At 29.2% G+C, this 23553-nt stretch overlaps 1 protein-coding gene across 1 annotated transcript; it reads right to left on the reverse strand.

The window, feature by feature from the left end:
- Positions 1-13117: 13117 nt before the first annotated feature.
- On the reverse strand, positions 13118-18154 carry LOC100793158 (cytokinin dehydrogenase 3). The gene is made up of 5 exons (XM_003534867.5): positions 17522-18154; positions 15864-15991; positions 14866-15132; positions 14288-14559; positions 13118-13468 (listed from the first exon to the last, which is right to left on the reverse strand). Exons 1-5 carry the CDS (start codon positions 18144-18146, stop codon positions 13177-13179), a joined length of 1584 nt encoding a protein of 527 aa, XP_003534915.2. The 5' UTR covers positions 18147-18154; the 3' UTR covers positions 13118-13176.
- Between the last annotated feature and the right edge of the window lie 5399 nt (positions 18155-23553).

Consider the following 23553-nt stretch of genomic DNA (forward strand, 5'->3'; position numbering starts at 1 on the left):
CCACATTTTTGGACCATATCATCCAAATTTTATAAACTATTTTGAATTCAACACACAACTAGGCATGATATTTCATTTTAATTAAAAAAAACTTAAAGTACATGTTGCTCAACACTAAAGAGGATACTATTATGCAACTAGATAACATGACTAGTTAAGAACTCTAATGCCATTCTTATCTAGAGTTTTGTGTTGGAGACAAATTATAGTTCAACCATTCTTTTGAGGTGACACTACCATATATCACATACTGCCACAGAGTGTTTCCATAATAATCTTCTTTTTCTCACATCATTGTCTCATGATTTTAGCATTAGTGTCTTCTTTGTTCAAAGGTTCCTCATGCACGACCTTCTTATCTTGTCCATGTGCATCTCCTACAACATTTGTCTCATGATTTTTATTAAATTTTACATCTGCAATTGTGTCCTCAACGGTTACGGGTTGCGTATGGCTCAACACAAGTTAGTGTAGGGTTACAAGTAAGCATCTAAAAAACCATGCACATATCATCTTCGTTAACAACCTTGCATGACTTATAGCTAATAAAAGTTCCTATGATGGAAGTAAGACAATGATAATGGAAAAACTGCACCTTTTCCAGTGTTGTGGATGTAATTTTGATCTCAATTTGTTGCTTTAGTTGATCAAACATTATGTCAGATGTAACATCGATTTCATGTTGTCACTCTTGAACCTTGCACCTTCGAAGTCATTTATATTCATTTCTTCATTGTAGTAAACTAGAAGCAAAATGGTCGTTGGAGATGCAACCATGTTTACGAGAGTCATTTCTAAACGAAAAAAAAACTATTATGCTAGTTGGGTTGTTGAGATCTCACAATATATCTATACATATATAGTAAAGTGAATCATCGTGCTAGTAGGGTAGGTGTAACTAATTTAAGTAGTACTATGACAATTGTAATAATATAAATATTATATATATATATATATATATATAGTAATATACAATTTAAAATATATATTTATATAAGGTATGACATATTTAATATATATTTATTTGTTGTATGATAGTTTTAATATATATTTAATAAATGTATTTATAAATTATATATATATATATATATATATATATATATATATATACAATTTAAATATATATATATGTAATAAAAATACATATATAATCGACATTATTATATATAATATATACACTAAGTCATAAAACTAACAATCAATTACACACACTTAACATTGAGTCTGTGAGTCATAGTCCTAGGCCATAACACTAACAAATCAATCACACACTTAAACTAAGCCTTATCCCCTACACCATAACAGTAACAGTCAGTCACACACCCTTAACACTATGAAAAAAGTTCAATTGACACCCCAAACCCTTGTGCAACACCTAGAAAGAGAGAAAAAATATAGGTATAATGAGATTTATGATGAAATATGAAGAAAGAGATAAAGAGAAATAACATGCTGGTGGAGTGTCTAAAATAATGAGGTATTTGTGTATCATTACTCTAATACTAAGTTGTAGCCGTAGATTGTAATACTAACAATCAACCCAACATACTTAACACTAACCCTTGTTCCTTAGAACATAATAGTAACCATGAATCACACACCCTTATCACTAAGCCCTATCCCGTAGACCATAACACTAGCAATCAATCACACACACTTAACACTGACCCATATCCCCTAGAACATAACCCTAACCATCAATCACACACCCTTAACACTGACTCCTAGCCCTAGATCATAACACTAAAAACCAAACACACACACACACACTTAACACCGAGCCTTATCCCCTAGACCATAACAATAACCATCAATCATACACACTTAACACTGAGCAATAGCCCTACTCCCGAACCTTAACAATGAATCAAACACCCTTAATATTAAGCCCTAGCCCTAGACCTTAACACTAATAATGAACTACGCACACCTAACACAAACATGTAATCCTCAGACTCGAACCCTAACAATGAACATTAAACCCTTAACAATAAACAATATAAAACTTAATTTAACAAATATGACTAGCATTATCATAGGGTTTATCGTTATATAATTTTTAAAAATATAATTATTATGTAATATAAGTATTAATGAAAAATAAGGTGAACTTCTTCTCAAAACATTGGGTGATTCAAATGATGACCATAGTGTGTATTATGATTTATATAGAATAATTTATAAATATAATTTCATTAAATTAATCTAATATTTGTCATAGTGTTTTTCGTGAGATACAATTTAAAATTTAAAATTATGATTGAATATATGTATTAAACATAATTAATGTTAAGATTTTCTCAAATATTTTTTAGTGTCATGAATAATTTATAATAATACCCAAAAAATCATTGTATTTGAAACAATACTAATACGTCACTTGAGATAAATTATAATTAGCATCATACATTTGTCTACAAAGTATTTGTTTGTTTAAATTTCCTTAAATTTTTAAATCACCAATTTTTCTCAATTGAAAAACTACATCTCGTAAATAGTACCTTACTGAATATACCTATCAATGGTATGTTCATAAAGTCATGTGACACAAGCGTATGTTATATGCATATTCTTGCAACACGCAAGTTTTAAATACCCACTCAAAAATGAAAATATCTAGTTTATATCACACTTTTGTTACCAATATGTTTTTAATATTTTGTTTGAATCTTTCAATTTTTTTCATTATTAACGAACATTGCCACCAACTACAAGACATACATTGCACAACATTTAAATTAATTGGGAAAAAAAAAATTATAAAACAAATTCAAATAAAAAGTAATTTCAGACAAAGACAAGTAACAACAATTGTACCTAACACAAGTGTATGTTAAGGACAAATGACAATTGTCTCATACTAACGTGTAGCCTACAACTCTCTCCCACAAAGAATAACATCAAATACGAGGACCGCAAAGTTGGACAATCATTACTGTCTCATAAGTATACCATGCTTTCTACATAGAAGGTATTTGCTAACTCTATAATAGCTCCCCATTTTCGGATCCATTTTGTTACCCATTACTTTTATAGTACGATTTCCCTAGTTTTTTAAATTCTTTATGGTAGTCTTACATGCAGATAAAATATACTTTATTCTCTATTTTATACAAAGTTATATTTGATATGATTTCATGTTAATATAAGTAAATCTTACAAATTATAGGAAGTTAATAATTTCTTCCACTGAAATTTGTAAAAATATGACATAATGCCTCGTTGTTTTCATTGACACTGGGGACATGAAATCAACAATGAACTATTCATTGAAAGTGATGATTGAGTAACTTTCACTTGCAATTTAGAAATGGATGGAGACAAAATTCGAATAACAGGGGGGTTTACCAAAATCAAACAATTCTACAATTTACAAGAAACTAGAGTTTTGCCTGTGCGACGCCCGAGCTTATACTCCTTTTTGAATATTATTAATATATGTGCAAAGTTCAATAACGATGTTTATTTGTATGATAATAATGTTGAGCTATGTTTAGAAAAAAACAACATAAAGTAAGAATACAAACAAACCTAATGCTATTGTAAATTGTTGGATGATGTTGATGTAGTAATGAAAGAGAGGCTGCACAATAAAGAGAGATAAATGAGTTCATTAGATTTTTGGATACAATTATTGATCATTTAATAATCAGAAGAATAATGATAATCTTTTTCACTTCCCATGATCATCTTTTGTATCTCAACAAACATTTAGTCTATTAATCCATATATATACTCTAATAATCTACTTAGTATATTAAGTGCTAACCTTTTACGGTTTTTGTCCCTCATCCATATTTATTGTTGATCAGTATAATGATAATTTTTTTTTATATATTCACGAACAAACAATTATAATAAAAAAAAAACGTATGAGAGGTCCCTTTATTGTTGATCAGTATAATGATAATCTTTTCCATATATTCACGAACAAGCAATTATAAAAAAAAAACGTATGAGAGGTCTCATCACGTCAACATGGAAAGTAATATGTTTGTCCCGTGGGTCATCCATATTTATTGTTGATCATATAATGATTATCTTTTTCACTTCTCATGATAATCTTTTGCACCTCAACAAACATTTAGTCTATTAATCCATATATATACTTTCATAATCTACTTAGAATATTAAGTGCTAACCTTTTACGGTTTCCGTTCTTCATCCATATTTATTGCTTATTAGTATAATAATAATATTTTCTATATATTCACGAACAAACAATTATAAAAAAAAATGTATGAGAGGTCCCATGACGTCAACATGGAAAGTAATATATTTGTCCCGTGGGTCATCCATATTTGTTGTTGATCATATAATGATAATCTTTTTCATTTCCCATGATAATCTTTTGCACCTCAGCAAACATTTAATCTATTAATCCATATATATACTCTAATAATCTACTTAGTATATTAAGCGCTAACCTTTTATGGTTTTCGTGCGTCGTCCATATTTATTATTGATCAGTATAATGAATGGAGATGAACGAAAATGGAAAATGGAGAGGATGAAAATGTGAGTGTATCACGAAAACCCTTCGAATTCACTCAGTTTAGAATAACTCATCGTCTAAGTTATGATTATTTCCATATCCTAAAAGAAATGCTTATTAATTTGAAAATTATGATTATTTTTATATCCTAACAGAATATTTAAAATTGATTATTAAGTACCTATTAATTTGAAATGAAAATTAACAAAAATATGAATAAAATATGCTTATTAATTAAATGTCAATAAATTGACAATGATTATGGCAAAAATAAATACTAAATTGAAGCTGTTTTAATAATATGTTAAAATTGATAATGTAATATTTAAAATTAATTGTTAAGTACCTACTAATTTAAAATAAAATTTAACAAAAATACGAATAAAATATGCTTATTAATCAAACGTTAATAAATTTATAATGATTACGACAAAAATAAATACAAAATTGATGCTAATTTTAATAATATGTTAAAATTGATACTGTAATATTTAAAATTGATTGTTAAGTACCTACTAATTAAGAATAACTTATCGTCTAAGTTATGATTATTTCTATATCCTAAAAGAAATGCTTGTTAATTTTAAAATTATTATTATTTCTATATCCTAACAGAATATTTAAAATTGATTGTTATGTACCTATTAATTTAAAATAAAAATTAACAAAAATATGAATAAAATATGTTTATTAATTAAATGTCAATAAATTGACATTGATTACGGCAAAGATAAATACAAAATTTATGCTGGTTTTAATAATATATTAAAATTGATACTGTAATATTTAAAATTAATTGTTAAGTACCTACTGATTAAAAATAACTCATCATCTAAGTTATGATTATTTCTATATCCTAACAGAATATTTAAAATTGATTGTTATGTACCTATTAATTTGAAATGAAAATTAACAAAAATATGAATAAAATATGCTTATTAATTAAATGTCAATAAATTGACAATGATTACAACAAAAATAAATACAAAACTGAAGCTGTTTTAATAATATGTTAAAATTGATAATGTAATATTTAAAATTAATTGTTAAGTACCTACTAATTTGAAATAAAATTTAACAAAAATATGAATAAAATATGTTTATTAATTAAACGTTAATAAATTTATAATGATTACTGCAAAAACAAATACAAAATTGATGTTGGTTTTAATAATATGTTAAAATTGATACTGTAATATTTAAAATTGATTTTTAAGTACCTACTAATTAAAAATAACTCATTGTCGTCTAAGTTATGATTATTTTCATATCCTAAAAGAAATTCTTATTAATTTAAAAATTATGATTATTTCTATTTCTTAACAAAATATTTAAAATTAATTGTTAAGTACCTATTAATTTGAAATGAAAATTAACAAAAATATGAATAAAATATGCTTATTAATTTAATGCCAATAAATTGACAATGATTACGACAAAAATAAATACAAAATTGAAGCTGTTTTAATAATATATTAAAATTGATACTGTAATAATTAAAATTGATTCTTAAGTGCCTACTTATTAGGAATAAATCATCATCTAAATTATGATTATTTTCATATCCTAACAGAATATGTTATTAATTTGAAAATTATGATTATTTCTATATCCTAACATAATATTTAAAATTGATTCTTAAGTACCTATTAATTTGAAATGAAGATTAACAAAAATATAAATAAAATATGCTTATTAATTAAACGTCAATAAAATATGTAACAAATTGTTAACGAAATTGTCACTTTCAAACAGAGAAGTGAAGATAGACACAAACGAATTTTAGATTGACTGTTAAATCAAACAAATTGATTTTAAATTTGAAATTTGAAGATAGAAATTTGAAATTGTGACTTTTATATCCACAGAATATTTTAAATTGACTATTCAACAAAACGAATTGATTTTATTGTCCATAAATTAATTTCCATGACTGATCCAAAATTATGTGACCCTGGTATAAGCAACACCACACTATAAAGCTGAGTGAAATAGAAATGGAACTATTTCCTAAGTATGAAGCTAATTAATTTTTTGTAATAGAACAATCACGCATATTTTCATTAACAATAAATGAAAAAAACAAAACAAAAAAACGACAAATTGATATATAGAACGATATAAATATAATAAAAAATTGACAGAAAAGTTAAACAAAAGTATAACGTAATCTTAGCATATGAGTAAATTTTAATTTTAAATATTTAAATTTATATGAAATTATAAGACCCACAAAATTATAATAAGTAACTTATAAATAAATAATTATATAATGTAAATGGTCTTAGGAATTTATTTAAAAAAATAAAGAGGTTATTTCACTAATATTAGTTTAATATTAATCACCAAACTCCCCAATTGATCATTATATTTTTTATGATTGAAAATGAAAATTAAAACGTTAACTTATCATCCTAACATTTTTTTATTTCTCAAAAATTTATTTATTAATTCAATAATTTTTTGTTATACAGATTTCAACTAAATTAACGTGAACATTATTCTTTCTGAAGTATATAATAAAATTTTATATATATTTGAAATTCAGCCATTAAAAAAACTACATGAAATTAAATTGATCAAACACTCAACATGACTCATATATTAATCATAATCAAACCCGACTTCCTAAGAAACTTTTGTGAAACTCTGTCTATTTTGACCATGTTTGAATACAATATTAATAAAATACATTGTCTGAAAATCATAATTATGAAATTACAACTTTAAATTGTTAAAACAAAGTAACATCAAAATTTCTTCATCAATCAAATGGGGTCATCATCACTCCAATTTTGTTGCTTCTTGATTATTAGCTACCCTATCATCGGAGTCAGTTGATTTTCTGTCAAAATTTCCTGCCATTGCTACAACTGAACGCAAAAATGAGACGCAAACAAAAATTAACTAAAATAATCTATATTACTAATAAAATAATATTAAATTAACTAAAACCTAACAATGAGCAATAAAAATGATCTATATTACTAATAAAGAATAAATATAATTCAAGTTGTGAATGTTGAGAGCCTCTGCATCAAAATGTAAATTGAAATCCCTGTGACCCAAAAAAAACCATAAAGGCAGCATTAAAGAAAAAAAATATAAAGGCAGAACAAATATAAAGCATGTCATATATTTGAAAATCAAAGTTGAAAGTGTCTAACTCAAAGGGATTTAACAAATATAAAAATATAACCCATTGAAATAACTTCAGCCAGCATTAAAGAAAAAAAATATAAAGGCAGAACACCAAAAAAAAATTAAGCTTTTGGGTTGCGAAAAATAAAAAACAAAAAAAAAGTTACCCAATGATCCAGATATAAACCCAAAATGCAACGCAAGCTGTAGAAGGCTCAGGAACACAAAAAAATTTAAATTTTTTGTAGTGCGAGAACTCAAAAAACAAAATGATAGGAGAATATCCAAAAAAATTAAAGCTTTTGTCTTGTGAAAAATCATAAAACCCAAAAAAAGTGAGACATCGGAGAAGACTGAGGTTCACAAAAAAATTTAAAGTTTTGTATTGTGAGAAACAAAGAAACAAACAAAATGTAGTGAGAGAATTAAAGAAAACAAACTTGTTTGAGATAAAAATAGAAGATTTTTGTAGATTAGTGTCTTCTTCCACCTTCTCTGCATACAATAGCAAAGGTATTGTGAGAAGTCGGAAAATAAAATAAAAAAATTTAAACTTTTTGTAGTGCGAGAACTTAGAAAACAAAATAAAGGAAGAACACCCAAAAAAATTAAAGCTTTTGTCTTGTGAAAAATCATAAAACCCCAAAAAATGGGTATAAGAAAGAATGAACACGTTTGAGAAGGCTGACAAAGACGAAAAAATTTAACCATAAACCAAAAAAACAAAGAAAATGAACCCATACTCGTGGAGTTTTCAGATAAAAACTGCAGTTGTAGTCTGCTCTTCCACCTTCTCTGCATGCAATAGAGGCTGACTAAAAAAATGTAAGCTTTTGTATTGTGAGAAACAAAGAAAACAAATCTGTTTGAGATAAAAATCGAAGCTTTTCGAAGATAAAAATCGCAGCTTTAGTGTTCTTTCACCTTCTCTTAATACAATAGTAAAGGTATTGAGAGAAATCAGAAAACAAAATAAAAAAATTTAAACTTTTGTATTGTCAGAAGTCACAAAGAAAACGAACCTACACTCAGAGTTTTGAGATAAAAATGACAGCTTTGGTGTGTTCTTCCACCAAGAACACGATATAAAAATGCAAACCTGGAGAGGAACGCAAATATGCTATCGTTGTCATGCAATCTGAGATAAAAATCACAGCTTTAGATGTAAAAAAATGCAGAAAAATGCAAAAAACAAATCTGTTTGAGATAAAAAACGAAGCTTTTTGGAGATAAAAATCGCAGCTTTAGTGTTTTTTCACCTTCTCTGCATACAATAGCGAAGGTATTGTGAGAAGTCAAAAAACAAAATTAAATAAATTTAAACTTTTGTATTATCAGAAGTCACAAAGAAAACAAATCTGCACTCACAGAGTTTTGAGATAAAAATGTCAGTTTTGGTGTGTTCTTTTCATTTAAACTTTGGTGTGTTCTTCCACCAAGAACACGATATAGAAATGCAAACCTGGAGATGAATGCAAATATGATATCGTTGTCATGGAATCTGAGATAAAAATCACAGTTTTGGTGTAAAAAATCATAGCTTTAGATGTAAAAAAACGCAGAAAAACGGGGAGAATGAAAAAATGAAAAGAAGGAACAAAGAAGGGGGAGAAAGCAATTGGGGAGAGAGAAATGAGAGAAAGTGAAAATGGTAAAAAAAAAATGGCGCTTGGGATGTCTGAAGGAAGAGAGAAGCAAAAGGTCTGCAACAATAAATGAAAATTGCAAAACGCGTGCCACAATAAATGCTTGACATTTCGGTTACCCAAGCGCATCGGGAGAAGGAAAACGTATTGGAAACGCTTTAGAAACGTATTGGAGAAGCTTGGACACGTATTGCAAAGGCTTGGAATGGGAAACGTATTGGTGTACTGTAGCTGGAGGTGACATTTTTGGGCGAGAAATTAGGTTAACCGCAACGCGACACGTAGGCATCCAGGGCCTTGTTTGTATATAGATAGATGATTATATTGATCAAGTTCAAGTATCTAAAAAAAAACAATTTTAACATTGAGTTGGGTGTTGATTTCATTGAATCAGACGACAAAGAAGCTAAACCAAAAGAGGAATTATGTGGGAAACAAATATCACTGAAGAAATAGCCAATTTAAAACATCCAATGGTAATCTATTTGTTTATATTTTTTATTTAACCTTAATCATTTTAACAATGTCTTAGTTTTGTTAACAGGTCATCCCTGACCATGTCATTCACTACATTTTCACTAGCATGCCTATTGAAACATATGTCAAATTGGCTGATGATAACTTAAAAATTTGGACACTACATTGGGGTTCATCAATGGTGGCTTATTGTCAACTTGGACAAGGTCGAAAATACTTTATTAGATTATTTCCAATTAACAAAAATGATGTGGTTAAATTCATACGTGTTGTTGTTAACAAATTAGATGTTGCTTGGATATCATAATGTTTATTTTTTTTCGATTATAAATCAATTGGATGAGTATTGTTAATCTCATCAGACCATTTATGAATTTCCAAGGTTAGACATAATAAAATAAAAAACACATTTTACATTTGTATAAATTAAATTTTCGCATGCCTATTAATAATGATAATACTATGTAAAATAAAGTTATCTAAAAAAAATATATATTTTACTATATGTGCAACTTTTATGACATTTAAAGTATTTAAGAATAAATTAAAACATTAATATTTTTACAGTATTAAATTTTTGCTAAAAAAATTAATGTGAGATTTATGTGCATATAATTCAATATAATAAAAAAATCATTTTTTAAAACCTAAACTTACAACATATTTTAGTTACCTAAAACCTATAGTTGTAAATAGCTAACTTAAACTATAATTAATCACTTAATTAAAGTAGCCATAGTTATAATACCTACCATAAGTATAACAACACTGAAATATGTTAAACAACTTTGTTTTAGCCAATCACTGTTCACTTGCACCACCTTCACGTTTGTCATCCATTTATTGATTTCCTGTTTCATTTCATCAACCTCCATCCTCATTTTTTGGTATTCAAGTTCAACATCTCTCTCAATCCAATCAAAAAAATAACAAGAACACATGTTACTAGTATGAAACAACCTATTTGGATTATCGTATGTACCACTACACTTACTATCTACAAATCTTCCACATCGACAATATTTTCTTTGGTGTCTCACATATACACCACTACCACCAAAGCTAGATGAAGATGCACCCTTGATTGAGATATTTTGAGAAAAATTCTACAAACAATTGAGATAAATTGAAGGGTTCACCCTAATCAAAGGGATCCAGTGATGAACACTACTAATTGAGACAAATTGGCATTGGGATCTTACTCCATGTGGTGTGGAGGCATCAAACTGGTCGGGGAATAAAAAATAGAAGAAGGGTTCTATTGCGGCAAGATAAGAGAGATATGATACTGAAATGGGGGAGACTAGTTTCGAAAGAGAAAATGATAGGCATATACCCCACACACCCTCTTTTTCTTTTTTTTAATTACTAAATAATAAATTTTGACCAACCAATGTTGGTAGCAAAACACTGCTTACTTTTTTATTTCTTATAGTTACATCTAATATGCGCCCAACCATCCATCTACAAGCTAACAAATTGGACGGTTATACCATGTTTTCCATGCAGGGAAAATGAAATATCTTTCCCACCCTAGAATTAGTCTCAATTCTAATGGTGTTTGTGACGACCTACTTCTCCAGTGCTCCATAAAGGGAATTTGGTAATCAAAGTTAGTGGTGGACTAGTGTGTTGTAGCAAGTCAAGGGTGGTTTTTTTGTTCGGGTTTGCCCTATTTTCCCCATTTTCCTTCGTCAACTCTTCTCTAACATTGTTGATAGTCGTTTTCTCCACTGTTGATTTTGCCACACGAAGATTGTTAGCAGCAACAACGTTATTGTTGCCTTGCGAGACATTTTGTTTGATTTAAATTTAAAACAAAATTTTCACACTAAAGAAATCGCCACAAAATTGCACATCATTTTCCACACAGACAACCTCTGTTATAGAGTTAACAAAACAAGACTAAAACTAGATTTTAAAATTTTAGATTACTAAAATTTGCATATTTGTTTTTAAGGACTAAAAAATAATAATAATTTTAAATTAAAAGACTAAAAATATATTTAAACCTTTATATAAAACAATTACCATTATCCGTTGCTTGATATTTTTTCCTACCACTTATCCTACCTCAATTATTCCCCACAATCATTGAAACAAAATGTAACAAAAGACAATATATTTATTTTACTTTGAGATCTTTTGCTTTTCCATTTTTTTCAACATTTGCAATAGAGAAAAATTTAGGTGGAGCTTGATTTGAGCGTTTATTTTTTATTTTCATTTTCAAATTTTTAAGATTAAAAAAAATGTATTAAGAAGAAAGCACTCTAAGGTACCACGCTGTTTTCACCTTTTCAAACAAGACTGAAAATGTTGATTTATTATTTTCAGTTTTTGGTCTATTTCAAAAATATATTCAGAAAAAATATTTTCTAAATTTTAAATAAATATATTTTCATTCTTATTTTTTATTTTCTTTAAAAATAAAAACAAAAAACGCTCCAACCAATGTTTTTATATATTCTCACCCAAAACTTAAAATCATTGCTTATCATCGAGCAAGCTCAAACTTAGGATCAGACCACTAGTGTCATGTAAGGAAAAATCTCTTTATATTCCGATTGAGAGGGATAAAATAGCTCATAAAGAGTTAATTCACAAAACAAAGGGTTTGAAAAAAATAGTTTTCGATTTCTTAAAGGTATCTTGTAACTTGTAAGGGTGCCAATGCCTAGTGACATTGATTTAGCAACGTTTGTCCTATTTGATCATGATGCAACAATTTTGCTAAATAAATCATTTGTATAAATGCAAGTCTCTTGACAAGGTAATATTTTATATAATTTTCCCAAGGGAGTAGTTTTTTTTTTTGCTATATGTCAATATTTGATGGTAACCTGACTTTGGAATTATAGATCTTTTTTAGAGTTTAACTCCATTCACAGTCCCAAAGAAAATTTAAAACTAAAGTTTTATGTAACTTTTATTTATTTAAAAACCCAACAACATAAAATCGTGAATTGCATTAAAATATCATAAAAACAATGCTATTTTCTATATAAAAAAACGACCAAATTTCTTATTTTTAAATTTATTTTCCAAACAAGTATTGTTAAATAGGTTATTTCTATTTTTTTTTTTTACGAAATGAGTCTATCAAATAAATTTTGAAGTAGACATGCATTCATTTAAATACCATCAACACATCTTACGACCATTTTTTTCTTCTAGATCTGCCGTTGTTCGTGAGTCATGAGAATATTTGAACATTCAACATTAATAAAAAAACATAAAATAATCAAATACATAAGTTTTTTTTCGTACAAAATTGCATAATAACTTCAATCCAATTCAATGTATGTTTGGCACAGAATTACACAACAAGTTTTTTTTTTTTTTTCTGGTACAGAATTTCATTTTTATTTCATGAATTTCCAAAATGAGAGATTTCACTGAAACCTAGCACATTATTTACTGGAAAATCCCATGTCCAGGTGACAATATTTTTTTGGGATCAAATTCAGTTTTTCTATCTGCAAAAAGTTTCCATTTTGGGCCAAAGTGTTCCACCCATTGTTGATGAGTTTTGTTCCCGATAAGATACTCTGTGATCTTAATACCAGCATCATTACAAAACCGCAGTATCTGTTTGTTTTGAACCTGTAGTTTGTCCACCACATCAAACGTTTTAGCAACACGCAAAAAATCTACAACGTAGAAAACATCTTCGTCAGGTGTAATTGGTGTCATCCTATCATCCCACCTGTGAAGCATAATGTTGATTCAATTTAATCCTCACATATGTATAAATTAAGTCATTTACATAAGCAAATAAATTGGAACAGAAACATCTAATGTGACTAAGAAAAGGAATTATTGACTAAATTTAGTAACCAAAATTATTTTTTGTCCCTAATTGTTATGGCCCAACTCCTACTGTCAGGCCCAATGGAGTATTATTAGGACAGTTGTTATTCATACTCCCTCTTTTAATAACATACCTCCATTTATTTCTTTTTCTCAGAAAAAAAAATCTTTTATAATTTATACCTCTGTTGAAGTTCTGTTAAATACCACATGCCAAATTTAAATCCACAGACCACAAACCACAAACCCCACCAATAGTGTTAGTGCTATTTTCAATCTCTTTTATTCTAGGAGATTGCTTGACTTTGAATCAGAGCACAATGTTGTAAATTAATATTGAAAAAACTTTAAGTCTCATATCCTTTAGAAATATATTCATTTTAGAAAAAACTTAGGAGGTTCCTCTAGTAAATGTGAGACTTGAGGTTTTTTTTTTCAATAACTAATTTTAGAGTTGCAAAAATTTAAGTGACCTTTTCTTTTAAAAATTACATAAATTATTTTGTTGTTATTATTATTTTTCTTGTGGAGTGTTTTCTCTCAATAAAAAAATGTGGTTAAAAAACAATAAATTCTCTTATTTGTTATTTTTTTTAGTGAGGTGTCATTTTTTTATATATTGGAAACACTAGAAAGGATATGTAAATTAAAGGAGACGGGTGATCTAGATAATAATTTGACACTCACAAAAAAATAAATAATCTAATCAATTTACTTGTTTCTTCTGTTTGTTGGGTAGACTAGAAAACTTCCGCCAGTAATATTTTGCTTAAGAACAATGTCCTTGAAAACACCTTCATCAAAATCTGAGATTCTAGATCTTGGAACCCAGAGGTTCAGCCAAGGGTGAGGAACTTCCCAAAGTCCTTCTGACCTAAGCATTTGCTCCAAAGGATAAACTCTGTTCACAAACTCCTCGTATGACACATCTCTTTCGAACACAAATGTATGTACAAAGTTTAACCCTTTCAGCAAATATGCAACTTCCTATTTAAGAAACAAGAAAAATAATCAATTTAGTAAAAAACAATGAATTGTACATAAATTAATTAATATATGGGTTCCATACAATTTGAGTGAGTTTGAGACATGTTTCTTTTGGATTCATGAAAACAAAATTCTTTTCAATCAGGAGGATTAATTTGATCTTTGATGTATGATGAATATATAACAATTAGAATATCTCTGTATTTCTTTACTAAATTCATTATATATGTTGTCCATAAAAAAATAAGAATAAAAATAAAAGAAGTTTCTAACTAGATGCTAAAAACAACTTTTATTTCAAGTTACCTCATTGACATGTGCCTGAGAGTTATTGTAATAGTATTTGGCAAGCTCCAAGATGTAGATAATGCCATATTGAGTTACCAAGGAAGTTACCCTTTGATGATCAGAAGCTGGATAAAAGAGAAGATCCAGTGGCGGCTGATTCAATAGAAGCATGCCTTCTACATAATCTGCTGTAGCAATGTCATTCCTTTCACTGAACGATATTAAATGTTCTTGGTCTCTTGAAAATGCAGTGAAGTTGTTGTATAGCAGGCGGAGCCATTTTACCTGCAAACACCCACATGAAAAAAACTTTGTTAAAAATAAATAGATAAATAATTTTTAAGTAGGGGTGATAATATGTTAGGTCAAGTTAGACGTTATATAAATATATAGGTATGGCATGTTATAAAAATTAAGATATGATATAGTTTAGCTTATTACATATTTAAAGATCTATTTATTTCAAATATTCATTTTATTTATGATAAAAATATATTAACATATTAAGATATTAAAATAAAAGTATAATATATTTTAATGTTTTACTATATTTAAATGAATAATTAGACCGGTCTATACAGTTTAATAAGTTTTTTCACAAGTCCAAGTCTAAATTATATAAATAAATAGACTTTTTAAAAAGTTTAAGTTTAACTTTTTTTATTAGATAGATGAGACCAAGCTTTAAACAAGTGAGCTCATAGACTTATGTCAATTACCCGACTTATTCTCATTTTTAGTTTTAAGATAGTTAATTTTGGTACAATTTTAATAGTATTGAAGTTGTATAGTGTCTAAGACTAAGTTTACAGGAAAAAATGATCTATATATAATATGTATGTTTCAATTAAAATTAAATGGCATATATATAGATTAAATATGATTTTAATACATCTATAATTTGAGTGAGTTTTAATTTAGGTTTATATGAAATTAGTTTAATTTTAGTCCTATAAAATATTATTTTTATTTTCACCCTTACGAAATCTATATGAAAGGGGGAAACTAATACTTGCCCTAGTAGGTGCAGGTCCTAGAGGTATTCTTGCTCTTGTTATCACCCCAAATTGACCTAATCCTCCAAGAGCAGCGTAAAATGCCTCTGAGTTCTGCTCCTTGGAGCAAGTCACAAGGTCTCCTTTCCCTATATATAAAAGCCACATATATAGATGTATTAAAGTTTATACGAGAAAAACAAACAAAAAAAATAATATTTACAATATATCAAAACGATCGAAATAAACCTTTATTTTATAGATATAATTAGATTTCTTTAATAAGATAGATACAATAAGATATTTAAGCATAATTCCTGATAAATTTTAATAATATACAGTTTTCAGTGTAAAATTGTATATATTGTATTATATGCAGCACCGATTCATATATATATATATATATATAATGAATATTTCCCCACAACTAAAAAGTCCGTCACTGATTATATGTTGGGTAACTATACAACATTGACTAGAACAAAAAAATATAATTAGCACTTTTTAAACAAACATCATTAGCTGTAAATATATTAATTAGTTTTGTTTTGTCGTTGTAAGAAAACTTTACTTATATAATGTTTAAACCTTGTATTTTTTACCCGTTAATCTCCAACGGAAGGTTTAAATATTAATACAAGAATCATAAACAAAAAAAAATTATATCAATTAAAAAAAATTTGTATATTTCTAGGGTGAAAAAGTATTAAAACTTTTTTGAAAATTAATAATATGTTTACTACATTCATTTAATGATACATTTACTATATATATTTAGTATTAAATTAATAAATGTAAATTATTATGTTAATGTAATAATAATTTATATTTATAATCTTTTTATTTATTTTTTATTTATTAAAAAACCAGTTCAAAATCACAAGAGGTGCAAATTTATATTTATAAACTTATATCTTAGTAAAAACTATAAATGAGTATATCAATATAAATAATAAATTTATATTTAAAAATTTATTCCATAGTATAAACTATAAATTGTTCTATTAATATAAATACTAATTATAAATATAATAACAATTCATATTTCTGTTTAAGTATATATATATATATATATATTTGTGTGTGTGTAATAAATGCGTAGGATTTCATATGTAATTCTTTAAGAGCTGATATAACAGGTATTTCTTTTTGTAGAAGCTTTTAAGTCTTTCTGACTTTTTGTATGTAAAAAGAATGTAATAAATATACTATTATTACACTAAATATATGTAATAAATATGATATTAAATGAGTTAATAAATATACTATTATGATATAGATAATAATAAAATTACTAAATAATAATAATAATCTGGAATCAAACTCCAGTTCTGCGATTGTTTTCTCATTTTTTCCCACAATGTTAATAAGAATTTGGGAGACACTAAAACTTCACACGTAAAATCTAATCGACTAAAATAACACATATAAACCCATCAACATTCTCAAATGTCACATAAATATATTTCGTTAAATATTTGACAGATAATTGAAGGAGGGAGGGACTTTAATATAATTATTAAGATATACAGATTGAATTAACATAATCACAAATCTAGACGAAAAATTACACAATTGTGATATCCAAGATAAAAAAAATTCAGTTAAATGTTTCACTTCGAACAAGCGTGTAGATGAGTATGGAAGAAAATTAATTGATAAAATTGAGTGAGTCATACCTGTAATAACATCCAATTCAAGAACATTAGAGATCTGAGGTCCAAATCGAAAGGACATGCCACCCATGCCAGCATTAGATAGTGTGCCCCCAACAGTGGCATACATATAATCAGTCAAAGACAAAGGTGTGAGTCCACGTTCAAGGGATGCATGCAAGACATCGATCCACATTTGGCCACCACCTACATCAGCATAACAAATCAATGGACCTTTTCCATCACAAGCAGACACCAAAACCCCTAACCCATTTTGAAAACTGCTATTGAGGTTAGTCATATTCAACACCACCCCATCTTTTGTCATGGCTTGTCCATGAACAGAGTGTGCTTTCCCTCTAGGGGCTATGGGGAATGGGTTAGGAAGAGAGTTTGAGAAATGTATCAAGGCCAAGATGTCACTAACAGAAGATGGATTGAAAATTGCCACTGGGGTTTTGTGAACTATGTGCCCATAATCGGTTGAGGCATGTGGAAAGGTTTGAGGGTTACGACTAAGCTTTGTGGCTAGTTCTTTGGATGCTTGGAATGCTGACCATGATCGTGGTTGTGCTTGTGTGAGCACTATGCTAGATAGCAATAGCACAACCATAGTTGTGGAAAATAGTACTAAATTCCTCTGTGGCATTTTTCTTTCAAGAGAGAAGATAAGTTACTTTGGTAAATTTGCTGTCTTTAAGTTAACATGTATATAAAGAGCAGACTAAAATAGAGAGTACCAATAAAAGAAAAGTGGAGAGTCAAACAGGATGTGGTGTCAATTTAATCATTAATTGTTAGAGCATTTAATATATAGTAGTTTCTAATGCAATTTTTCTTAATAAGGCAAAAGGAATATATCAATAGGATACAAGGGACACCCAACCCATATACAAAACAATCAATGTCATTGTCCACTAGCCTGCATTTGGGTCATTTGGGTCAGAACAACCAAAATACTACAAAACAAGATTTACCATAGCAAAGTGAACGTTTATTTTGATGAAAATCCATTTTACAAAATGAGTTTTGATATTTTATAAATAAAATATCATGATTAACATTAATTTTTTAAAAAATTGATCTTAAAATAAAAAATTTAAGGTTATATTATTTATTTAGTTCCTATAATTTTACGATTGGTATTTTTTAGTCCATATAATTTAAAAGTAATTTTTTTAGTTCCTATAGTTTAAAAGTGATCTTTTTTGTCTTATAGTTTGTATTTTAATTCTTTTTTAGTTCTTATAGTTTAAAAATGATATTTTAATCTCTATAATTTACATTTTAATTACCTTTTAGTCTTTACTAAACAAAATATAAAAATAATTAGTTATAAATTAATTATAAATTATCAATTATTTTTTTATTATAAATTATCTTATGATAAATTAGTAATAAATTACTTGTTAAAATTTTTATAATTAATTATAATTAACAATATTACTAATAATAAAAACTAAAAAAAAATTAAAATATAAAATATAGAAAGTAAAAAACAATTTTCATATTTATTCTGTTCTAATTTTAAAACCTAAGACATGAATCTACACTCCCTGGCGCTCATAATTAGCAGTACACTTATCCTGTTCTCTGATTGTGCGATTTGTGAATTCCATTGCAAATCCTTTCTCGCTTACGTAATCTGCACTTGCAGATCAATCTCGATGGCGTGTGTTGATTGGTAAAGTACGCGCGACGAAATGAAGCATGGCATAAGTGACTAAACCGAGTTCTATGCCTCCGAGCTCTCATCGAATTGGCTCGGGACCTTCGAAAAGTGGATCTTTGGTTAGAAAAAGACACCGTCAGAACTTAGGGAATCAATAGTACTCTCTGACACCGAGAGGAGAAGCATTTGTGATAGGTAAGGTGTTAGGAAGAAGATGTTCTGTCATGGAAACTTATATAGAGGTAGTTGTCATCCTAGAAGTAGTTATTGTGGTGGTTATTGTAGCGATTATCGTAGTGGGAGTGTGGTTATTATAGTGGAAGTGCGGTTATTATACATATTTGATAGACCTTTAAATATCAAGAGACACTAAATAAAACGTAGAACATTCAGGCTTAAGTTTGTTATTTCCTTTCTTCCTTTTGGAGACTGCCCTTAGTCTCGAACTTAAGGGAACCACCGCTAACAATTGATATTGCCATAGGAGTAGTTGTCATTCTAGAAGTAGTTATTGTGGTGATTATTGTGGTGGTTATTGTAGTGGTTATTGTAGCAGTTATCGTAGTTGGAGTGCGGTTATTATAGTGGGATTGCGGTTATTATACATATTTGATAGACCTTTAAATATCAAGAGGCACTAAATAAAACATAGAACATTCAGGCTTAAATTTATTATTTCCTTTCTTCCTCTTGGAGACTGCCCTTAGTCTCGAACTTAAGGGAACCACCGCTAAAAATTGGTCCGACCTGTCACTCTTCAATGGTGGACACCGAACTTTCCACCGCCTGTGTGGATCGTCTTGAGACCACCATGGCCAACCTCGCTACAATCCAAACTTCCACTACTGCAGCCCAAACTTCCATTGCTTCCAAACTTGATGACATTCTCTGGATACTGAATACCATGGTACCCAGACAACCCTCTCCATCTTCTGCCTTTGCAAAGTCACCACCTATGCCGCCTTTGCTTCCCAAGGTAACCAACCCATCTTCTTCCTCTGCTAAACCACCACCAACAGCAAAAACCATACTGCCTCCACCAACAGTAGAAACCACGTTGCCTCCCCTTCCTATGGCAACTTTCCACCTTCTCGTTAACAAGCACCACACACTCTCCTCCGACCCCCTCTCAACCGTCAGTAACCGGTCCCACACAAAGCCATCCAATCACAGCATCCTTCTCTTTGGCATTCGCTTCTCCCTTTCTATTGTGTGTACTACCACGGTCAGGGACACAAATCTCAATCACCCCTTCCTCTTCCTCCTCTTCACCATTCTCGTCGCTGCCAAAGGGCTCTGTCTCCGCAATCATCTTCAGGCACTAATTCTTACACCCATTTTCATTTGGGATCCAGGTTCTGTTTTCTGCACCCAACACCTTGAGGACAAGGTGTTTTTGATGGGTTAGGGAATGTTAGGAAGAAGATGCTCTGTCATGGAAACTTGCCATAGGGGTAGTTGTCATTCTAGAAGTAGTTATTGTGGTGGTTATTGTAGTGGTTATTGTAGCGGTTATCGTAGTGAAAGTGCGGTTATTATAATGAGATTGCAGTTATTATACATATTTGATAGGCCTTTAAATATCAAGAGGCACTAAATAAAACGTAGAACATTCATGCTTAAGTTTGTTATTTTCTTTCTTCCTCTAGGAGACTGCCCTTAGTCTCGAACTTAAGGGAACCACCGCTAACATAAGGTGAAGAAGGTTTGAAACAGCATGCTACCGGTGGAATGGGATGCTATTCCAAGACATTTTCTCCTCGTAAGTCAAGTTATGTTAGTGAGTGAGTGTGTCAATTTGTAACTGTTTGATCTTGTTCATGTTCAGTGGGTTTGAGTGTTGAATCTTTGTTTCTGGGAGTTGATTTAGTTGACTGGTAAGTAAGGGAAGGTAGAGATTGAGGAGATTGAATTGCAATAGCAATGGGTGTGTCTTCAAATTCGATTATTTTATTAATTGATTCATTCTGCTATTGCAGAATCTTCTCTCCAGAGGCAGAAAGACATTCTCATGTTTTATTCAAGGCCGAACCCGATATCTGGATAGTCTTGGGTTGTTCTCCCATTTCTCCTTTCTTTCTTTTCATTCTCAAATCACAATGGTTGGAATTGTGTATTCATTTGATATGAGGTTGTTTCCTTGTAAGTGGCAGACAAAATCAATGATTCAGAACCTATATGGAGAGTTGATGCATTAAGAAAAGTTCTCAAGGAAATTCACTCACTTTTTGTCATGTTTCATGGATCTATTAGAGCAATGCTCGAAAGAACCCCGCGGAGGACTAACAGGACCACATTTGTATACCTTTATCATGGATTATCTCAGGGGTAAGTCATCACACAATTGCTAGCATGCCTATCACATTCTTCCTTCATTATCAAGTTATGATTCAAAATATTTCATTCTAATTCATAATTGCCAGCATGTAAAAAGCGGTCTCCGTGGGATTCTTGTTGTTGTGGTAATTGTTCATTTTGTTATGGCTTCATTAATTCAGGTAAAGCTTGTTTGATCGTGAGTTTCATGTTCTTTGTTATTTTAGTCTTATTATTCAATGATGAATTGAATGACTTGTTATTATTCTAGTATTAATTATTCAACGTTCGAATTAAATGACCTGTTATTTATATTAGTTTATTTAATGATCTTAATTTTAAAATTTAAATTGTCTAATTAATGGTTTTGTGTTCTGAGTTTTGAATTATTTTTTGTTCAGATTACTTGTGATTTCTGATTATTATTTTTTTAATTAAGAGAGGTTAAATTATAGGAACGTGGGGTTTGCTTGGTCTGGATGTTTATATGCATGATGTGATTAGTTCAAATTGTGTTTAAAATATTACTTGAAGAAGATAAAAAAGATTTTGAAGTAAATTTTAATATACAACTACGTGAAACATCCAAAATGGAACTTTCTGGTGTGTATGGACCACATATGGCTTAGTAGAAAAGCTGCTATTTTGGTTTTAGACATAGTGGACTACCATTTGCATAGTGGGTTATTGGGAAGTTATGGAATAGTGGTGTTTGCATGGAAGACTGAGACTGGAATACAATCACCGAGCACATACTTTACCACTAGTAAGGCAAAATTGTATGCTAGAAGTATAAAACTTCTCAGGTATTAGGTGATTGCTTCACTATCTCTCTTTTATGACCCTTGGTTCTTACATTTTAATTAACAGGTTTGGAGGGAGAAAAATGTTTTTAGCCAACACCTGGGAAGAGACACTGTAATTGTAGAAATGAGGTATATCACCAGCAAATAGGTCCTAAATGTTTCAACAGTTCACATAGCATGTAAAACATCTTTAAGAATGTTAAAAGAATTTATCTTTTCTTATTTTTTGTCTTTTCCTTGGATGCATACTTTATAATACAAACATACAAATTCTTCCTAGATGACCATGATTGTATATGAAACTTCTTGCTAATTTTCAAGACCAGACAATTGTTCTTCTCTTTTATTCGGGAGAGGGGGTATGTGCAGGTTTATTTTATTCCTATTGTTAACATATCTAGAAATTTTCACTCCTATTTCTCAATTTACCTGTTCAGGTCTGTGACAAATGTCCAAATGTTAAATATGAAAGAGATGGTTATTTCATCATTGTTGATATTGAGGAAGACATACAAATTTTGTTTTTTTTAAGCCTTGGATAGTGATGTGAATTGTTTGCTTTCATCTATAAATCTTTTATTCTCCCCTTAAGGTTGCAGAGAAGCAAAGAATGCCCAATATGTTGGCAGTTACTTATCTTGAAAGACCCTGCCAGGTATATATCTTTGTTGGAAATCTCCATTCTTCTTTCTCTTGATACCTTTTTGTTGGTTTTGTGGAGAAAATTATAAAAAAAAGAGGAGAGAAGAGAGACAATGCGTATGCGGAGGAAATAGAATTATTCTATTCTAATTCAAATTGTTCTCGGTAGCGATACAATAACTAGCAAAAGATAAACTAATTAGATAACAAGATATTAGCAAAACAGAATATTAAAACTAACTTGCTCCTTAAAGATAGGAACCACTTATTGACTAGGCTAATCCATTAAAACTGCCTTACTCCTAAAATATAGGAAATGAACTTATTTACTAAATCCTATCTTAAAAATTGAAAAATAAAATATTATGCAGTTACAAAAGTATATCTTCAACACTCCTCCTTGCTTTTGGAACTGCAAACTCCAATTCTTTGAGTTCAAGTTTGTTGATAGGTAGTGACTTTGTAAACATGTCAGCCAATTGATCTTTAGACTTGCAGTAAATTAAGTTCACTTCTCCACTTTGTTGCATCTTTATCAAATAATAAACTTGGATGTTGAAATGTTTAATCTTCCCATGACACACGGGATTGTTTGCAATAACAATGACTACTTGATTGTC

This window comes from Glycine max, chromosome 9 (genome assembly GCF_000004515.6).
Source record: "Glycine max cultivar Williams 82 chromosome 9, Glycine_max_v4.0, whole genome shotgun sequence".
NCBI lineage: Eukaryota > Viridiplantae > Streptophyta > Magnoliopsida > Fabales > Fabaceae > Glycine > Glycine max.